At 47.3% G+C, this 18,734-nt stretch overlaps 1 protein-coding gene across 1 annotated transcript in view; it reads left to right on the plus strand.

The window, feature by feature from the left end:
- Window positions 1–3,518: 3,518 nt before the first annotated feature.
- The window catches only part of XKR6 (XK, Kell blood group complex subunit-related family, member 6), a gene marked incomplete at its 5' end in the record, with an annotated part of 21,986 nt that continues 6,770 nt past the window's right edge, over window positions 3,519–18,734 (plus strand). Inside the window, one exon of the mRNA XM_010146128.1 lies at window positions 3,519–3,715. Within this exon, the coding sequence (XP_010144430.1) occupies window positions 3,519–3,715 (197 nt within the window). The remainder of the gene's footprint in view (window positions 3,716–18,734) is intronic.

An 18,734-nucleotide genomic window follows, 5' to 3' on the forward strand; every position in this document is an offset into this window, starting at 1 on the left:
TAGTTCTATCTCTTGAAGCCGTGATGGGACTTAGAACTAAAAATACATGTGCATACACAAATACACACACTTGTATATAAAAATAGCCAGCATTCAAAAATAAAAAACCCAAAGTTAGGCTCCTCTATCCAAAATTAAGCTCTTAAATAAATAAATTAGCCTGATTTTCAAAAGCACAGAGCAGTGAATGGCTTTCACTGACATAAGAGGAAGCATCGTGTTGCTAAAGATTGAAGATCAGGCTTGAATATGGATTTGAAAGTCTAATTATAGAATCCTGTTTGCTACCAGCTTGACCGAGAACAACAAATTTCAGGTGAAATGACATTGTTTTTTTTTTTTCCCTTCAGAGTTTGTCTGCACTTAACCAGTGTTAGTAAAGGTAGGAAAAAGCCCTCAAATAAGTAAATAAAATACCACCAAGAAACAGATATACTGGAATAAAACCGCTTACACTGGAGCTGTAAGTTTGTGTTTGGAAACGGGGTTAAGCATTACCAATGTTACAGGTGGGTGAAATTTTATAGCGATTAATTCGACAGATATTTATGAGTTGTTGAAAACCTACCTGGTAGAAACAACTGCTCTTTCCTATTGAAAACTCACAATCGACCAGCATCAAGGAGGAATGGGGTTTTTACCGCCCCCTTTCCTCTCTCTGTCAGTTTGGGACTGAAGGATGCTAAAGAGAGAGCACCATGGTTTTGCATGGACGAAAAAGGCTATGAAGGGAAGTCCTTAGAGCTGTTTTGCTCACATGTTGTTCATTTGGGAGGCTGTGACCATTCGCTGGTCAGTACTATGCCAAGGGATTCCCGAGGTCGCAATCCCATGTGTCAGGGACAGATTTGTCCTTCTGGGTCTTCCAGCACAGATCAGATTGGGCAGGGCTGGGCTTTATGGTGCCAAGGAAGTATGTCCACCCTGGATGAAGGGCCTTCAGCAGGCAGAGTGGTACTCCGGGCTTGTCTTGTGGTGTTTAATGCCTGGGGACAGCACTAAAAGATCTGGGTTTTGATGCCAGAAGATTTTGGGAAAGCCCTTTTTTTTGCCCTATGACTCAGTTTCCCCATCTGTGTTAGGGGCACGATATAGATGACATTTGCAAAAGGCTGTGGGCTCAACAGTCAAGAGAATTTGGTGTTAACTGCCGTTGATGGAGGCAAGATCAGGGCATTAATCCAAAGCACTTTTACATCCCTTGATGCATGCTGCCTCCAGGAATAGGTTCCATGACCTATTACTGTTAGAAACGTTCCTGCTTAAACTGTGAGAATGGTGGTGAATCCCTCGAGATCAAGGGGAAATCATTGCAGGACACGGTGTCCCTTCTGTTAGTTTCTTCTTAATCTTTTTGAGTGACTCAGTGCCATGGCTACAGTTTGGTTCTGCCAACCTGGAGTGCTTGGAAAATGAAGATGGTCTGAAAAATAACCAAAAACTGGAGACATCTGGTGAGGACAGCAATGTGGAAGAGTAGAGGTCTAGCAAATATGAGCTGTGAGAAGTGACTGAAAGAAATATTGAGGGGATTTTTGTTGGGAGAAAAGAAGGGTTTACATGATAACTATGTGCAAACAGGTAAAAGAGCTGCTGCAGGGTGAAAATTAATAAATTCTTCTTGTTCGTGGCTGATGTGATGATAAATTAGTAGTTTAATGTTCAGAAGAGGAGTTTAGTTTTCATGTAGTAGGAGGAATGAGAGATCCTAGGAAGGGAAGGCCATGCCAGACTACAAGACAGATTCGGTGAATATCTCTTGGGAATGAGTTGGGCAGAGGTGATGCTGTCTTTGTCTTGGGCAGCACCTTATGGGCACCATCACCTTGGTTTTTGGTAGCTCTCTGATATGATAAAAACCAGTTGCATACTTCTTTTCTCTGCTTTCTCCTCGAGCCAATACGACTCACTCTCCCCAACTTTGCCCTTCCTGCTAAACTAGGATTATTCCGTTTCTTGCATGCATGAAGGGAAGGCAGGATTCCTGCGTCATCCTGCAGCTTCTGGAGCTGGGATCTTTCAGGGAAATGCCGAGTACAGGCGGTGGCCCTGGCCATGCTGGGGTGTGGGAGGCGGACTAGCGTCTATGGAGCAGATGGCTCCACGGGCATTTCCACCCCATTCGGACCCTGCTGGGGTTGTCACACCAGTGTCACCAGCGTCGTATGTGACTGGCGTAGCATTTTCTCTAGTGTTGAGCCCCATCTGGTGGCTTCTCTCCGTCATTTTTTTTTTTTTTTTGTGTCTCCTTGTGTCTTCTTTCGGGGTTTTTCTTCTGTGCTTGTGAGCTGCAAACGGGAAGGAAGGACAAGGTGCTTGAGAGAGGACAGGGCTTGCAGTGCTGCCTCTGTTTCTCTCGCAGCTCTCCGTCGCTGGGTGTGATTTGGAGATACAGACGCTGTCGTGGCTGTCCTTTCCTCCTGCTCTTTCTGGCTGTGCAATCTCATCCCAAGCGGCAAGGAATGATCTAATCGTTTTGGCGAAACCCCAGTTTGTGCTGTGAGCCCCTCCCAGAGTCTCCAGAAGGCATTTCGTCCCACTGTCATGCTGGCATCCGAGGTGGGACAGACGAGCGATGACAGAAGGGGACTTTTAAATCCATTGTCTAGCTCAGATGATCAGCTTTAGGGTCAACTTCAGGTGAAATGTTTCCCATCCCAAATTTCAGGGTTCAAGGTTACAGCCACTGCTCAGGATGACAAGGAGAAAGACCTAGTATTAGATCATTAACATCAGCAAACATTACAAAGGACCCTGTTAGGAGCTCCTTCCTTTCTTAAATGCCATGAGTCCTGTGACACCTGGGCACCTGACGCTACCCCGACTTGATCAGCTCCATTTACAAAGGTTGGCCAAGTGTTCCCTGAAGGGAACTTGCGTCCCCAGGGTGAAGTTTGCAGGTCTCCTTGTACATCTGATATGGAAAGACAGGCAATGATAATGCAATATCTGTCCATGTGTGAGACACCATCTTCTAGTCCGACATTGCCCAAGGTCTCCATAGGTGACCAGTGGTGAGGTGTGGCCTTCTGCATTTGTGAGACACACATGTACTGAAGGTGAAGGTGGTGTCTCACTGCTCCACCTGTGATGAAATACAGTCAAATCTCTGCAGTCTGTGGGAGAAGCTTGTTACTAGAGTGCTGATGGTGTTTAGACGACCTGTCAAGCCACCACCAAGTGTCATGACCATCATTTGTCAGGGAGCTTGTCTTCTCATCATGAAAACAAAGTGAGGGAGTTGTTTTCTTGTGCAACTGTTTCATGAGCATTTCCTACTCCCACACTTCACTTCCAGGTGGTGCAAGTCAAAGGTTTCCCACTCTTGCAATACAAAAGCGGTTCTCAGATCTCGCAGGAGATAGTGTTAGAACTGCGTGGACACCTGTGTCTATCCCAGATTCCCTTTCCCCCAGACAACCTCCCTCCCCCTAAACTAGTGGCCCACAGCCCGATTCTCCTCACATTTTAATGAGTGCCGAAGTCTTACACTCAGCTTTTCCTCCTGTTTCCTGCAGGTATATCCGAACTATGTACCTGGGGATCCAGAGCCAGAGGCGGAAGGAACACCAGCGGCGTTTCTACTGGGCTATGATGTACGAATATGCAGACGTAAATATGTTGCGCCTCCTGGAAACTTTCCTTGAGAGCGCCCCTCAACTGGTGCTACAGCTCTGCATAATGATCCAAAAGAACCGTGCAGAAACATTACCATGTAAGTGGTCCCCTCGTCCCCCCCTCCCCATCCTCCCGGCCTCTCCCCTCCGATCCCATGCTCGGCTGCCGATGGATGTTTTGATAACCGTCCGCCCTACGCAAGCTGTCGTGTAAGGGGCTGCCACTTGGGACAAATCTCATTCCAGCTCCATGCTGCGTTTGATGGGTAAAATTTCTGCTCATTCCGCTGAGAAAAAGAACCAGTATCAATGAAAAGATGAGATTCAGCTCTTCCACACCCAGTCCAGGCTAAAGAAATGATGGCTGTGTCAGGAGGAGACAAGCAGTCTCTGCTGCTATGGCAAGTGTTGCCGTTCGTTTGCCCCTGGGCACTAGTCAAACAAAAACATTTCCTGCCTCAGTTTCCCTCCTTAAATAAATTGGTTGATAAAACTGGCCAGATTTGAATTTGTGTTGTGAGGACAAATGGTTCAATGCCTGTGGAATGCTCTGACGGTGTGAAGAGTAGTATAAGGGGATTTTAATATCTAACGCAGTAGGACCTTTTCTGAAGAGTGCTCAGGAATTGAGGTTTGGTTGTTGGTACCATGGTTCTCAGCAAGCCGAAGAAAAGAGAGGGGGGAAGGCGGTGGAAGAGATTGTGTAGGGACAGAGATGGTGTAGTGTAGGTATCATTACAAAGACAGATAGATGAGCAGAGGCTTGGAAACAACCAGAGAGAAGAGTTTGACGATTCTGATGTCCTTTGCTGCAGGGAAGTCCTGAGCATGGGGCATCCACGCCAGCTGAGCAGCATATGCCCCTGTTCTGACCCTGCGGTGAGCAGCTCTACTGACTCACGCTGGCTGCCTTGAGGGTCACCAGCTCTAGGGAGAATTGTCCTTTCCAAGGACCAACAGTGATATCAGCTGATGAGCTGCTGGGTTGTTCAGATCCTGCTCAATTCACACACCAGGGATGACACTTGGCTTCCCAAAGACAGCCTGTTTGTGGCACACCATTTCTGACAGACCCATGAAGTTTCTTGGAGCTGGGATTGGAACCGAGCTGTTCTTCAGGGTTAAATTCTGCTGGTTGGACCAAGGTCACCACTACCTACAGCATCAGTAAGTTGGACTGATCTCCCCTTCCTCCACAAACTAAGCATGTCCATCACAGGTGTTTATAGAGGCCTCCATTCTCCTACTTACACAGTTTTTTTCTGAAACCACTCATCATGAGCTCTCCAGGCCTCCAAAGTGCTGATGCAATGAACACGCTTTTCTACAACTGCTCACATTTGCCAGCACCCTTTTCCTGCTGCTTCGAACATTATTAACCCTACTAAAAATGTATAAATCAAAACCTAAGAGGCTTGCCAGGGCATTACGCAGATTGTTGGCCTCACTACAGAAAGCCCTGTGGTGCTGCAAGTCAGACGACTCAGCCGAATAATCCCCATAGGCTTTGAAATCTGTGGCTCTTTCAGTTTGCCACTTCCAGGCATGGCTGCCTAATCCACTGAAGAAGCTGCATCATTTTCCAGCCCCCTCCCTTCTTCAGCTATGCAGTTCCTCCATTCCTCCACCACAACGAGCAGGCTGCTCTCTCTTCCAAGGCAGCACACGTCCCCGCCTGCCTCCCCAAGCCCTGGAGGGCTCTTTGCCTGCCACGCTCCAGCAGCCAAGCTCTCAGGGTCTCCAGTGCACCTTCTCCTTGCCTCCCCTCTGCCTGTGCCAGAGCTGCGGTCGCGCATCTCAGGGCTGCCTGCTGAGCAGCGGGCACTGCTGATGGGTACGAGCAGCAGAGCTTGCTCAACGCTCCTGACTCAGGTGCAAGGTTTCCTAGAGCTCCTCCATGCCCGTTCATTGCTTCTGTCTTCCCCCTCCTCCTGTCCAGAGCGTAATTATGTAAAAGGAAATTAAATGCTGAGAGGAGCTGTTATGAAAGGGAGCGTCAAAGATTTCCCTTAAAGCCAGCAGAAACCAAAAGCAGATGGATATTGTCAGGAAGGGCATGTGTTTAAAAATCAAATCAGGTCTCTCCTGGCTCATCGTGCCTATGTGAGCGTGGCTTATCACAGGAAGAGGCCAGTTCTGCCTCTACACAGGGACAGTATCACCCACACCACTGAGGGATGCACGCTGGCATAACGGCCCACTGCAGGGCTGATAAACTCAGGTACAGCCCGTGCGGATGTGTCCAGACTCTAGCTGCTTCCGTATGGTTCACACAGTCTCTTAGGGGTTCATTTAGTGTTAGAACAAGGTCAGTTTACTATTTTATATGTCATACATCCCTCCTGCAATCCCCAGTCTTCCCTGCTTTTAAGGCTGCAATGCCAAGCCCAGTGCAGGAAGCCAAGCCAGGTTCTGGTCTTTTCCAGATGGGGCAGCTAATGTCTCCTCCTCTTATTTAAGGAGCTTTAGAAAGGGAGTCAGTGCAATGACTATCAGGAATTTTTGTTTTTTTCTCCTAGTTTCCAGGTTATGTTAGTTGTTAAGTTAAAGAAGAGTAAAGACTTTGGCAGTCTTTACTCAAACCCAGAGCATCTCCTCCAGATATGTTTAGACCACAGTGACAGAAAGGGTTCATCTTGCCTATTGTGATTGCCGTGAGTAGGGTAGCGCTCTGAGGACTAGTAGAAGGGGATGCAATGAGGTTAATGCTTAATTTCCTGGTTTCCATATCTGTCGGATGGGCAGAAGAAAGAAAAGCCTCACTGTATCTTGCAAGAAGGTCAACATGACCCGGCAAATTATGTTTGCAGCCCAGAAACCAACCATGTCCTAGGCTCATCCCCAGCAGCGTGGGCAGCAGCTCGAGGGAGGGGATCCTGCCCCTCTGCTGCGCTCTGCTCTGGGCAGACCCCCCTGCAGTGCTGGGTCCAACTCTGGGCTCCTCAGCACAGCACAGACATGGACCTGTTGGAGCGGGGCCAGAGAAGGCCACAGACAGGATGGGAGGGTGGAACCCCTCTGCTATGAGGACACTGGAACAGGTTGCCAGAGAGGCTGTAGGTGTCCCCTGTGTTCAAGGCCAGGTTGGGCGCAGCTTTGATTAACCTGGTCTAGTAGAAGGTGTTCCTGCCCATGGCAGGTGCATTGGAACTAGGTGATCTTTAAGGTTCTTACAAACCCAGACCATCCTGTGATTCTATGATTTCACCCTGAGAGGTACCTGTTTGAAAGGATTTTGTGGAACATGTGTTTATTTCTTCTTCAGCACTCAAAGATCAGACCAGTTTCACTAATGGGCCCCTGCTCACCCAAGAGTTAACGTCTCCTACATTGTCTGACACCACCAGCAGCAGAAGTGTTGGAGATGAAATTTGAGGTCAAGTCCCACCTTCAGTAAAGCTTGGGACAACACTCCTATGATTTCATGAAGGTCAGGATTTGTTCCTTTTCATACCCGCGACACAAGGCAGAGCGGGTCCCAGCGTAGCTGCCATTACCCAATGACTCGGGAAGAGCAGAAAATAGCACAGAAAGAAAAGAGGGAAGGACCTGGTGTACTCTGTTACATGAGCACATCTGACCTGGAAGGCACACGCTGACAGCCTGAGCTGGAGTACTTGGTGCTGTGGCTGCTGGGACAAGTGGGTCAACATCACCTCCTGAATATGCCTATGGAAGCAGCTGGGGTTGGTGTGCAGGCCCTTTGTGAGCAATTCATCTGCTACAACCACAGCTGTGTGTCCGCAACAGTCAGTGGAAAGTGAGGGAGAAAGGATGCCTCCACAACATGGATCAGACCATGTCTAAAGCCACCGAAGAAGGTGAGATGAGGTGTTTTCCCTCCAGCAGCACATTTCTCCAGGGTATGTAGGCAGCAGGTAATGATGCCTTTAGACCTACCCTTAGGGTTAGGCAAAAGGCAGTGATGGGACTTTGAAGAGGGTGCAGCCTGTCTCTCGCTCACCTTAACTGCCTCCAAGTTTTAGGAGAAGGTGGAATGAAAGGGTGTCCATCTCTCTCAGAGTCCGGGACAGCACTGGCCAGAGGATTTCCCCTGATTTAAATAACATGGTGTATTTGCAGGAAGAAACATAATATTAACAACAACAAATAACAAGTGGGTCAACATCACCTCCTGAATATGCCTATGGAAGCAGCTGGGGTTGGTGTGCAGGCCCTTTGTGAGCAATTCATCTGCTACAACCACAGCTGTGTGTCCGCAACAGTCAGTGGAAAGTGAGGGAGAAAGGATGCCTCCACAACATGGATCAGACCATGTCTAAAGCCACCGAAGAAGGTGAGATGAGGTGTTTTCCCTCCAGCAGCACATTTCTCCAGGGTATGTAGGCAGCAGGTAATGATGCCTTTAGACCTACCCTTAGGGTTAGGCAAAAGGCAGTGATGGGACTTTGAAGAGGGTGCAGCCTGTCTCTCGCTCACCTTAACTGCCTCCAAGTTTTAGGAGAAGGTGGAATGAAAGGGTGTCCATCTCTCTCAGAGTCCGGGACAGCACTGGCCAGAGGATTTCCCCTGATTTAAATAACATGGTGTATTTGCAGGAAGAAACATAATATTAACAACAACAAATAAGCCTGGCAACCCAGATCTTCATTGCATAATCACTCCCAGCAGATAATCCACCTCACTTCTCACAGAATAAACCATCCTTAACCCACTTCACCCTGCAGAGGTGCCTGTTCCTCTGTGCTGAATGGAAAGGGGCTCACATAACCAGCTTAAAGGAGACACCCAGCCTCTAGGCGGTTAGAGAGATTCCAGTTTTTCAGCATAAATCTCCTCTTAAAGAGGTTTCCTTCTACTTCATTTTTTTACGTGGCTACTTGAAGACTTAATGAGATTTAGCAGAACATCTAACGTCATTCCACTCATGTCACAAGTTCTTTATGTGAAGCTTTTCCTGGGAGTTTGCCCACATGAGGCTGCAGTTTTCAGCACAGTATCACCCCACAAAAAAGGACTGTCTGTTCTGCTGACGCTGAGCCCGTCTCCTCTGTAGTCCTGCTGTTGATATGAAAGAGATTTGCAGCGTAAGCCTTCATTATGCAAAGTCCCATGGCAATGTCTGGGATTTTCCGAGGTGTCTGCGCTCCCTGCAGCCTACAATAAGCAGTCTGAAGCTGGTCGTGTGTTGAAGAGAAAGCAACATTGGCTTCAGTTCTTCTTTTTCAAACAGAGTGATACAAGTCAGGCACTGAAAAGGATTCTAGACATCTCAGCTACAGGGGTGTGTTGGCTGCAGAGTCATGCTGGTGGCATCTGCAAATAAAGTAGCCCAATCTGGTTGTCCCTCCCAAAGCACAGTCCTGTCTGTTTTATGTCCTTGCTCTTTCTACACCCTGTCTGGGGGCCTTTTATGATCAGGGCTTGTGCCTTTTGGCCGGGGGCACTCTGAGATGCTTTTCCCTGTCGGTTAATTTAGAAAACTTAGCCAGTCTTTGCGGGGTACTGGAGGACAAGCAGCAGGGGTGGGTTGGCCATTGTCCTCAGTGCCCAGAGAAGGCATTCCCTATTGAGCTGAGTGGGCTCAGGATGAGCCCACCTCAAGTTAAACACTTCTGCACCTGAGTGAGAAGTTTCCTATGTGGGTGATGAGTTAAGTCTCATGTGGAGATAAATTTCTCAGTTAGTTTTCCCCCACTGACAGGCTGAGAGTTAACCAATAACATGCTGTGAATATTGGATACCCTGAGAATGTGCTGTCTGAAATTTCCTGATAGATATATTCATAGGGTAGGAAACACCCCAAGGCACCACATCTTGATGAGGAACGGTTCTGAGGTCTAAAAACAAGGCTGTATCTGACGGACAACAAATGGATGGATTACTTCTCACTCAGTCCCCTTCCCGCTCAGGCCTCAGAGATCAGAGTAATCTTCTTAACTGAGGCAACCAAGTCAGAAAGGGAGCCTTCAGCCTTTAGCTGTCCAAGGGTGTGATTTTCAAATGTCAGCAGCAGTAGCCTGAATGTAACTGAAGAGGCAAAAACTCCCATGGCTCCACTGAAAGTAGAGAAGAGACTCTTTAGATTTGAAAGTTCTAGACGTAGCACTGCTATCCTTGAAGGGGCACTCAAAGTTAGTGTAAGATGCTTCATGCGGGCCTGGGCCAAGCAGGTATGTCCATCAGAGAGCCCAGCAGAAATGGCACCAGCATTGGACATCAGTCATCACCACTGGTGCCTGGTTAGCATGAACCTGGCATGGTTTTGGCTTGGACCAGGTGACACTGAGCCAAACAATCCCCAAGGACTGCTTGGGAGTGAGCACAGACCAGGGACTATTCCCAGTAGGCAGGTGGACATGGCTACCTTTGGATGGCAAGAGGTGGGACTCTCTTGGAGATGGCGAGGACTGGGCCACAATGTCCATGATGGCTCCAGGGCTGGAGAACAATCCCTGCAAGTACTCAGTTCTTAGTAGAGATGCAGCCACAGAGGACTATGGGTGGGAGATGCCGTGCTGGATGGGAAAGCACCTGTAGGGAACAGTGCTTGTTGTGGGGTGTAGCTGCCTGTTTTCCACAAGTGTCTTTCAATTTGGGTGCAACTAAGTGTTTACATTCCAACAGTGCTCAAACGTGAATTCAAAACCCCAAATTCAAATCTCTGTGACCTCACTCCACAAAATTGTCCCCGTTTGTGCAGAGTCCCATGACCAGAGTTAGCCACCATAAATAAGCCATGGTTCACCCTTTCTACACCAGCACGATATTCCACAGGGACCAGCACAAAAAAAAAAAAAAAAAAAAAAACTCGGGCCAGTTCTGAGGGTGCTGGGTTACCTTGGCTTGTAGGAAAAAGAATAAGCTGAAAAAAAAAAAAAAAAAAAAAAAAAAAAAAAAAAAAAAGACCAACGTGTCATCTACAGACTCTCTTTGGGATGGGTGAGACATTGATGCCGGCCCAGCAAAGTCCTTTTCCTCCAGAAGCAGAAGCTCTCCTCCTTGTTTTGACCAGTATATTTTTCCTGAGACCCAACAAGACAACTGCAATGGCTGCCTAAAAAAGTCTTTGCCTCACAGAGCCCTTGACAACAGGAGATGGGGTGGGGTAAAGTCTACCAGAGTCACGCTCTGGATTTTGGATTGGGCTGTGAGACAGATCATAAGGGAAAACAGACGGTAAAACTTTGTCCACAGGATTGAAGGCATATTCTTTCTTCCTCTCTCTTATGCCATTACTCAGGGGGTAGAAGAAACAAGAGACATTCATCACTCAGACACGGTGATCTTCTGTGCCAGAAGAGTGAGCAGAAAGGCCACAGAAAATTGTGGGCAAGGGACCCCACCAGCTGTGTGCTTGCTTGGCAGGGCACAAGGGGCTTGGCAGGGAGGAACTGGGGTAATCTGCCTTGAAAGTTTGTCCTGATTCAACCAGTCTCACTTTAAATGTTCATCAGCAGACCAAGGAGGCACCTCACAAACTGCCCAGATAGCTCCAAACACATAAGCAGCTCGCCTGGGAGGCCACTCATATGACTCAGGTGCTTTGCCAGACTGGGGCATATGGCTCTGTTCCTGCCTTCCACCAAAGCCGGATGACAGATAGCAATTTGGGGCCCTGCTTGAAATGAGTTGCTGGTCGTTGGCCAATTCCCAGCAGCATCAAAAAGCCATCTCCACAGTTGGCAGTGGGCACTGAGGACGTCTTGCTCCGGCATGCTGAGAGCAGGCCAAGCCCGAGGCACGCTGGCATTGAGCGCTATGGGGAAAGCTTGCCCTATCATCAGCCGTATTGTCCCGGCACAGTGGGAGAGGACTGGGTCCAGGAGCCTTTGAAGCCAGTGACAGCTTTTTTTTCCAATGGGCTTTGGAGCAAGCCCAAAGAGAGATGTCATCGCTTAGCCCATACCCACCTGCAGCTTCTCCATCCACCAGCCTGCCATAGCTCTCACTTGGTTATTTTGGAGGGCTGATAAAACCCCTTCTGTTCTGTACCACGTGCCACCATCACGCATATGACATAACACAGCCAATAAAGATGAGTCACCATTCACGGGACAGCGTTGGCAGGTAGCCAATGCTGCCAATTTTAGGCTTTGTAAGACTGTGGTAATCATTGGGAGGGGGTTACATCATCAGAGCACTGCACAAGCATTAGTCCATGCTGTTCCTAGGAGATGCAGGCCACTGGGAAACTGAGGCACAGAGAAAGAGTTTTGAGCAGCCTGAGGTCTTGGGCAGGTCCTGGAGCCTAAGGATTTGGGTCAAGCCTCTCCTGCAGTTTCCAGGGGAGCAAGTTCATGCCAACCAGATTCCAGGCAGGAAATTAAGGCTTTTTCAGGTAATTTTATGCTGCAGGCTTTCTTGGAGACATTCATCTCACAGCAGATTCGTGGTTAGAGCATAGGAAAAGGCGGCTGTGCTCTGCTGTGCCATTGGCTAGTAAAATGCATGGAAAGTCAACTCTTTCTGGGTTGCTCTAATGTGCAGCTCTGGGGTTCATGTCAGGTATCTAGGAGAGCATGCTAACTCTGGATGAGCAGAGGGCACATAGCCACTGAGATGTGAAAAAAAGATGTGGGGAAGATGCCGGGTGAGTACTGGGCAGGGAATTCTCTGTGCTTCTACTCCTAATGTAGATGGAGCAGTTCAGGTTGACACAACTGGCTCAAAACCCCTGAATATTGAAGGGAAGAACTTTCTGGTTTCGGAAACTATCAATTGTTTTATACTTGGGGTGACAGTCCTGAGTTTGGGAATGCAGCAGATTTACTGAGTCAGTAGAAATCTCCTGAAATGACTTTTGTCCTAAGTGGCATTTGACCAACCTTATGCTCCCAGTGCCCTCAGTACGTTCACATCTTCACACAGACGTCACTGATGGGGGACGTCCACCAGGCATGGCCGTTTCCCTGTCACAGGAGCCCATATCTGATACACTCTAAGGTGCAAACAGACATTTGCAGTAGGGGAATGGATGCATGGTTTGATCTCAGCCTGTCCTTGGGGAAGGTGATGTTCCTTAACCTGTTGAAGAGCAGACTCAACTCCATCTTGTACACTCACGAACTTCTGAGAAGGTAAAAACACCAGGAGCTACAAGCCAACCTGAGCATGACTTAACTGGTGGATGCTGGCGTGTCATTGAGTTCTGGCCTGCGATTCATCACTTAGACCTTTGCAGAGCGTACAGAGCATGGGAAATAGAGGAAGAAACAAGTTCCTGCTGTTATCCTTGGAAATCAGTGTCCCTGGTGCCTTCAGCTACCCCACTGCGAGACAGCACCAGCTGCACCACATCCGTTTTTGTCACTTTGTCACTCCCCCTCACAGAAATGCTCTGCCAGACTCACTCTAGTGATGCCAGCCCTGTGTACTCTCCAGGAGTGTGGAGACGCTCCTTCTTTTCAGGAGACCAGTCCTCTCACCTGCGGTTGTACCAAGACAATTCCACCAATGGCCCCCTACACAATAACAAAGATATACAAACCTTGGGGTTAGCACTGCTGACACATCTCTTGTAAACACACTGAATGAAGACCTCTTACCTTGGCCAGTGTGTGTGAACCAAGTTGGGTTTCCTTCCTCTTCCCCAGCAGGTCAAAAGCATTTCCAGAACTGGGATGAAGTTATTTCTCAAATGGTCTGCAAACTGTCTGTGTCCAGCCCAAACCATTAACCAGAGGTGGTTTGCAGGATCCATGGTTGGTACTATCACAGACTGTTTGAAACGCTGCTTCGTCTCCAAGGAACTGGACGTGGGAGCTGTATTTATAGCAGGAAGTTCCTTCACTAAGCCTTGGCAGAAGATGCTGCTTCCTCAATCTGGTGATGAGTCTGTTGGGTTTCATCTATGCTAATAAACTGAAGCACATCAGAACATGAGCACAGCCACCAGATCTCGGTCATCCACGCAGTTCAATTATCAGCACAGTCCTTGGCACATTTTTAGCCCATGGCAGCTAGCGCCAACCCAAACAATTCCCAGGCTTGGCTCAGGGCTTAAGCACGGGCCAAGGACGATTCCCAATGAGCAGTGTGGATTGAGCCACCCTGTTTTGGAGGCTCAGACAGCATAATGACATGGATGTGACAGTCAACAGAATTAGGCTTTGCTCAGTTACTCATCTCTAGGCACAGGGTCCCAGGTTCCCTAGCAGTGCTAGGGAAAAGAGATTCTCCTCAGTCCTTTCAGAAGTGGACAGCAGAGCTCCTAGGGCTTTCCTTGAAAGAGCTGATGTGCTCCATTATTTTTCAGAGTATTTTATTCCCACCTGCAAGATTACAGCATCCATTCAACTTGCACTAGGCAGCTTTAAATTATTCTCAATGGCCGCGGTTCTCATCTGAATTAAAAAAAACGCCAGGATAAAGATGCTGTAACAAATATTGAATGTACGGTTGAAAATGCAAGTATATTGTATCTGTTCGTGGTAAGAGCTGTGTTGTTTCGTGCCAACTACCCCTACTCAGAACATAAGAATTGTTGGGGAAAGATTGTATTTTAAATCAAGCCATGTGTTGTGTTCCTTGGCAAAGGAATTTCAGTATCATAATATGTGTTTCTCTTCTAAAGGTTCCTAGTGGTAGAGTTCAAATGTCATTTGTTCTGAGAAATCTCGATACAGGAGACTCGTTCTGATCTTTGCAAAGTGTAAACTGGGAGTCTGTGAAGACATTCAATATACTCAAGGATCTGAGCAAAGAATTGGCCACTAAAATTTGTGTCTAAAGTGTCCTTAACAAAGAACCAGCACAATATGATTTTTTCCTTCAAGAGTAACTCCTCTTGGATTTTCTCATCTTATTTTCCCCAAAGTAATGACATATTTGTTTTTTTTTCTCCTGTTGCTCTGGGGAAGACTGTTTCAAATGGCAGAGGGAAAAAACCTAAGTCTCAACAATCCACAACCGCACAACACTGCATATGTAACCAAGAGGCTACAAGAACAGCACAGTCATACCTGGGTGTCTTTAGTTTGCAGAGACCCAGGGGAGATCCATGCCAATGGTGGTGCTTAGCTCACCACAAAGGCAGCTTAGGTTGACTTTTCTCCCATCTCAGGTGCCCGATGAGATTTGGATGCCTCTGGGACACACGGATGGCCGTGGAGATATAAGGGTCTGCTCAGGCTACTCTGATTTCTGTTGTGAGGTGAGAAGCGAGTGATCACAAGAGAAGCCAGCAAGTACACCAAGAAAAAGCAGTGGAAGTCTATAGAGATGGCTTGTACACTTCTGCATGCACAGATTTAAATGGTGTTTTTGCTGGAGGTGTTGTCAGGACATCCTGATGGAGCATTTAAAATGAAATCCCTTGGGGTCTCTCAAGGCGATTCAACTCCTCTTGTCTGTGACTGCTCACTATCGGGGATTCAGGTGAGGTTCTTTTCCAGTGTGATTCTGAGACAGTGGTTGAAGGCATTCAGATTAATGAATTCAGATTAATGATCGGTACCTGGAGAAATTTAGACCAGGCTCAGACCAGACCATCTCTCGTTCTTGTATCTGTGGCATTAGAAGGCAGAGATGCACATCTTTGTGGTGCTAAGGGTCTCTATGGCGTTGATGCTGCCCTGCCCACATGGGATTCATCATGTCCTTTGGAAGGATGTCCTGGGGCATGGTGGGAAGATCCTGGAGAGATATTAGCACTTGTGTATCATAGCCTGAGTCCTCACTGATGGGAGTGTGGGTTACTAGGCTACATGGAAATGCCACCAAATGTAGCCTCACACCACCACCAACAAACACCATCAGTAAAATTAATGATATTTCTGTTTTACTGGCCAAAAATCACAAAGAAAGGAACTGTTACTATATTAACACCCCCAAAATAGCATCCACTGAAGTGTAACTTTGTTTTTGGTCAGAGACAATTCTTTTCTTTGCATTGTCTTACCATTTAGGGGAAGTTTAAAAATGAAGAAGTGATTTCAAAATAAATAGCTATGTGTCATAAATAATGACATGGTAATGTCACAAAGGAAAAATTAGTCTTGTTGTGGATTAGTCTTGTGTGTCCCCCTTCTCCTCTACTCCATGATTGCCTCCAGCTTCTTTAGGACTGAAACTGTTCACCAAACTCACTCCCAATTCCTGAGTGGTCTTAGATGCCTGCCAGGCACTGCTCCTGCTGAGAAAGTGTGATTTTGAAGTTAATTTCCTTTAATTCCATTAGACTCAGTCAGAGGCTCTGGTGGCTGGATGGACATTCAGAAGAGAGCTTTTCTTCATAAGGTTTGCCCCTCTAGCTGTAGCAACAGAGTCACTCTGCCAAAAAGCCCAACATGGAAAATCTGATAATAAGAGAGATTCCACCTCCAGGAGTTGAACTGCAGGTGTTCCACATTATTTTTAAAGTGATGAAGAGGATTATATGACCATGTTTGTGATAGGCAGAGGACTGTGCACAGATTATCTCTATACCTGTAATGCAAACGGTGCTGGAGCCCAAGCGCTGGCACTCAAGGGATTCTGTTAACATGGTTCCTGGTATGGTTTTGGCCATCTAAACCTTTTCCAGACATGCGAAAATGAGTTCACATGGGCCAAAGACCATTCCTAAAAAGCAGATAGGATACAACTACTGTGGTTTTGAGTCTGAGAGCGTTTAATAGTACGGACATGGCAGACTCTGCCAGCTGGCCTCAAGGCCAACAAATAGCCCTGGCTCTGTTTCTCATTTGCTAGTTTAGATGTCACCACAGTGACCCAGGTTCTCTCAAGGCCTGGGTTCCCATGCGCCCTTCTCCTCTCTGCTGTTTTTTTATGAGCCATTATGTGGTGGTGAGCTATTCTACAAGATCAAAGATCCTGGATAGCTAGATGAGGAGAGGCGTGTTTGAAGACCTGTGCATATGTAAGGAGTGAGATTCCAGCTTCAGCAAAGCGCTGCCAGAAATGTTCCAGCTGTGGAGTGGATGTCAGCAGCTTTTTGCCCACATAAGTAAGTAAAAACTGAGATACCTGAAGTCAGCATCCTAGGAAAGGAGCAAGGCTATTGTGGAAAGCAATTGGTGGACTTACATGCCTATGAGGACTGTGTACATCCATGTTTGTTGAGATCTGCCTTCTTCTCATTGATGTAGCAGGGGGATATTGCCTTTCTGCTACTTCTTTCTTGAGGATGGTGATGACTTTGGCTGTCTGTTCAGGGAGATGCAGCTTGAATATGTCCTCTGACTGATCACGCAGGTTTCTTTTATTAGGATGTTGTTGGGGGGTTGTTTTGCCTGCATGGCTTTCAGTGGTATAAAATCATTGTGTTGCATCACTTGAGTTTGCCCACATTATGCTGGGTCTGTCAATGTCTGCTCTGCAGAAGCCACTGCTAGCTATCCTGCTCATCTTGGAGCCAGGAACAGGTTTACCCAACCTTCCTTTCTGCTCTTCATACCTTTCCAAGGCTCAGAGCTCTCCTCTGAGCAATCTTGGGGATATGGTTGATGCCAAACCCACTCTGAGGGTATTTTCATCTTACCCACTTGTCCTTGTTTGGCCATTTCAGTTTCATCATCCACCTCTTCAGGCAGAGCCAACGGAGAGACAGAGAGGCATTTCCAGAGGGCAACTAGTCCCATGTCCCACACAGCTCTCCTTGGGTGGGATAAACACTGAGGCACATGATGCTTCATTAAGACCATTTTAAACAAGGGGTGGGGGAAGCTTTGCAGATCCTTCTGTGTTGGGTGATAGTCAACATTTTCAACAGATTTGACACTTCACTGAAAGTATTCAAGGACAATCCAAAACAGAGCGCAGATGATCCCATTTCTGCCTCCCACAGAAGGATCAGTCGCTGGCTTGTGTCCAGGAGAAGATACAAGACTGGATGGCCCCAGGGCCTGAGCCAGTTTGGCAGCTCCTGAGTTCATAGAGGAGATGGATAAGAGGAGACATGACAGAAGCAGCCGAGATAATGAGAGCACAGATCAGACAAACGTAGCTGTCACCTCTTCTAGCAGTAGAGAAAAAGGGGCATTCAGGAGAACCGAAATGCAGCAGGATGAAAGGGGAGCAAAGCAAGTCCTTTTGAAACAGTCCGTAGTGAACTTGGGGACCTCATTCCTCAAGGTGGTGCTGAGGCAAAGACTGGAGGGCAAATAAAAAGAGATCCAATGTTTCTGGGGTCAGTGAGGACATCTTAATTGAGCGAAAGGAAAAGGTTTGAGGAAGCATTCATGTTCAGGACACGAGCCAGCCCTTAACTGGCAAGGGGTGGGAGGGCAACTGTCCGTGTGAGCAAGCTGTTCTGAAGCTGCCTTTTGCAATCTTACAATAAAAGGTTTGAGAATATGGATGTTGCTCTGGTCTTAATGTAGAAGAGCCTTCCTTGTGCTAGCTTGGACATGGATTGGCCTCTGTCAAAACTCAAAGCAAGCCTCGTGTCAGGAAGTCCCAGTAGGATTCAGTGGCAGAAGACCCTCTTGTTGTCCCGATCTGCTTGGAGATTGGTCCCTGAATTGAGTTACTTACCTTTGCTTCTTGCCTTTTCCAAACAGTCACTAGCAGTTTTCTATTTCTTATGGACTGGTGAGGTCCTGTGGGAGTCAGGTCCCCGGGAGAACGTGGATGAGCCTGCTCCCCAGAGGAAGGTCTCAGAAGAGCTCCCTAGCAATGGAACAGATGCTGAGGATTTAAAACTCACCCCTTGCCCAAAGAAACCAATATGTTTTTCATGAGAAAAGAGTGTGGTACAGGACACCAGTGTACCATTTCTTCCCAGTGTCAGGCTCTGCTTTTTCATCCCTGGTCAGTCCAGCTCTGAGCAGAGTACAGATATGTTGCATACATGTGAGGAGGCCATTCCTGGGTCAGACTTACAAGTGATGTTCACCATAGGTGAAACAGTGTTCTTCTGCCACAATGGACTGGTGGCACACTGGGGAAACTGGTTGAGGAACTGAAATCCTGTGAGGAAAATGAATGGCCAAATGGTCTACACAGCTCTTTATTATTTATACGGTGGTAATGATCCATGTTTTTCCATGTTCAAAGTGAAAAACAGAGAGAATGAAGAAGAAAAAAGGCGTTCCCACCCCTGAAAGGAAAGAAAGAAGGAAGATCGAGCATCACACTCCAGCAGGAACAAATGAAATCAGACCTGATTTTGCACTCTGGTGCAAATGAATAAAAACAGATTAAAAAAAGGGG

This window comes from Buceros rhinoceros, unplaced genomic scaffold (genome assembly GCF_000710305.1).
Source record: "Buceros rhinoceros silvestris isolate BGI_N320 unplaced genomic scaffold, ASM71030v1 scaffold7922, whole genome shotgun sequence".
Taxonomy (NCBI): Eukaryota; Metazoa; Chordata; class Aves; order Bucerotiformes; family Bucerotidae; genus Buceros; species Buceros rhinoceros.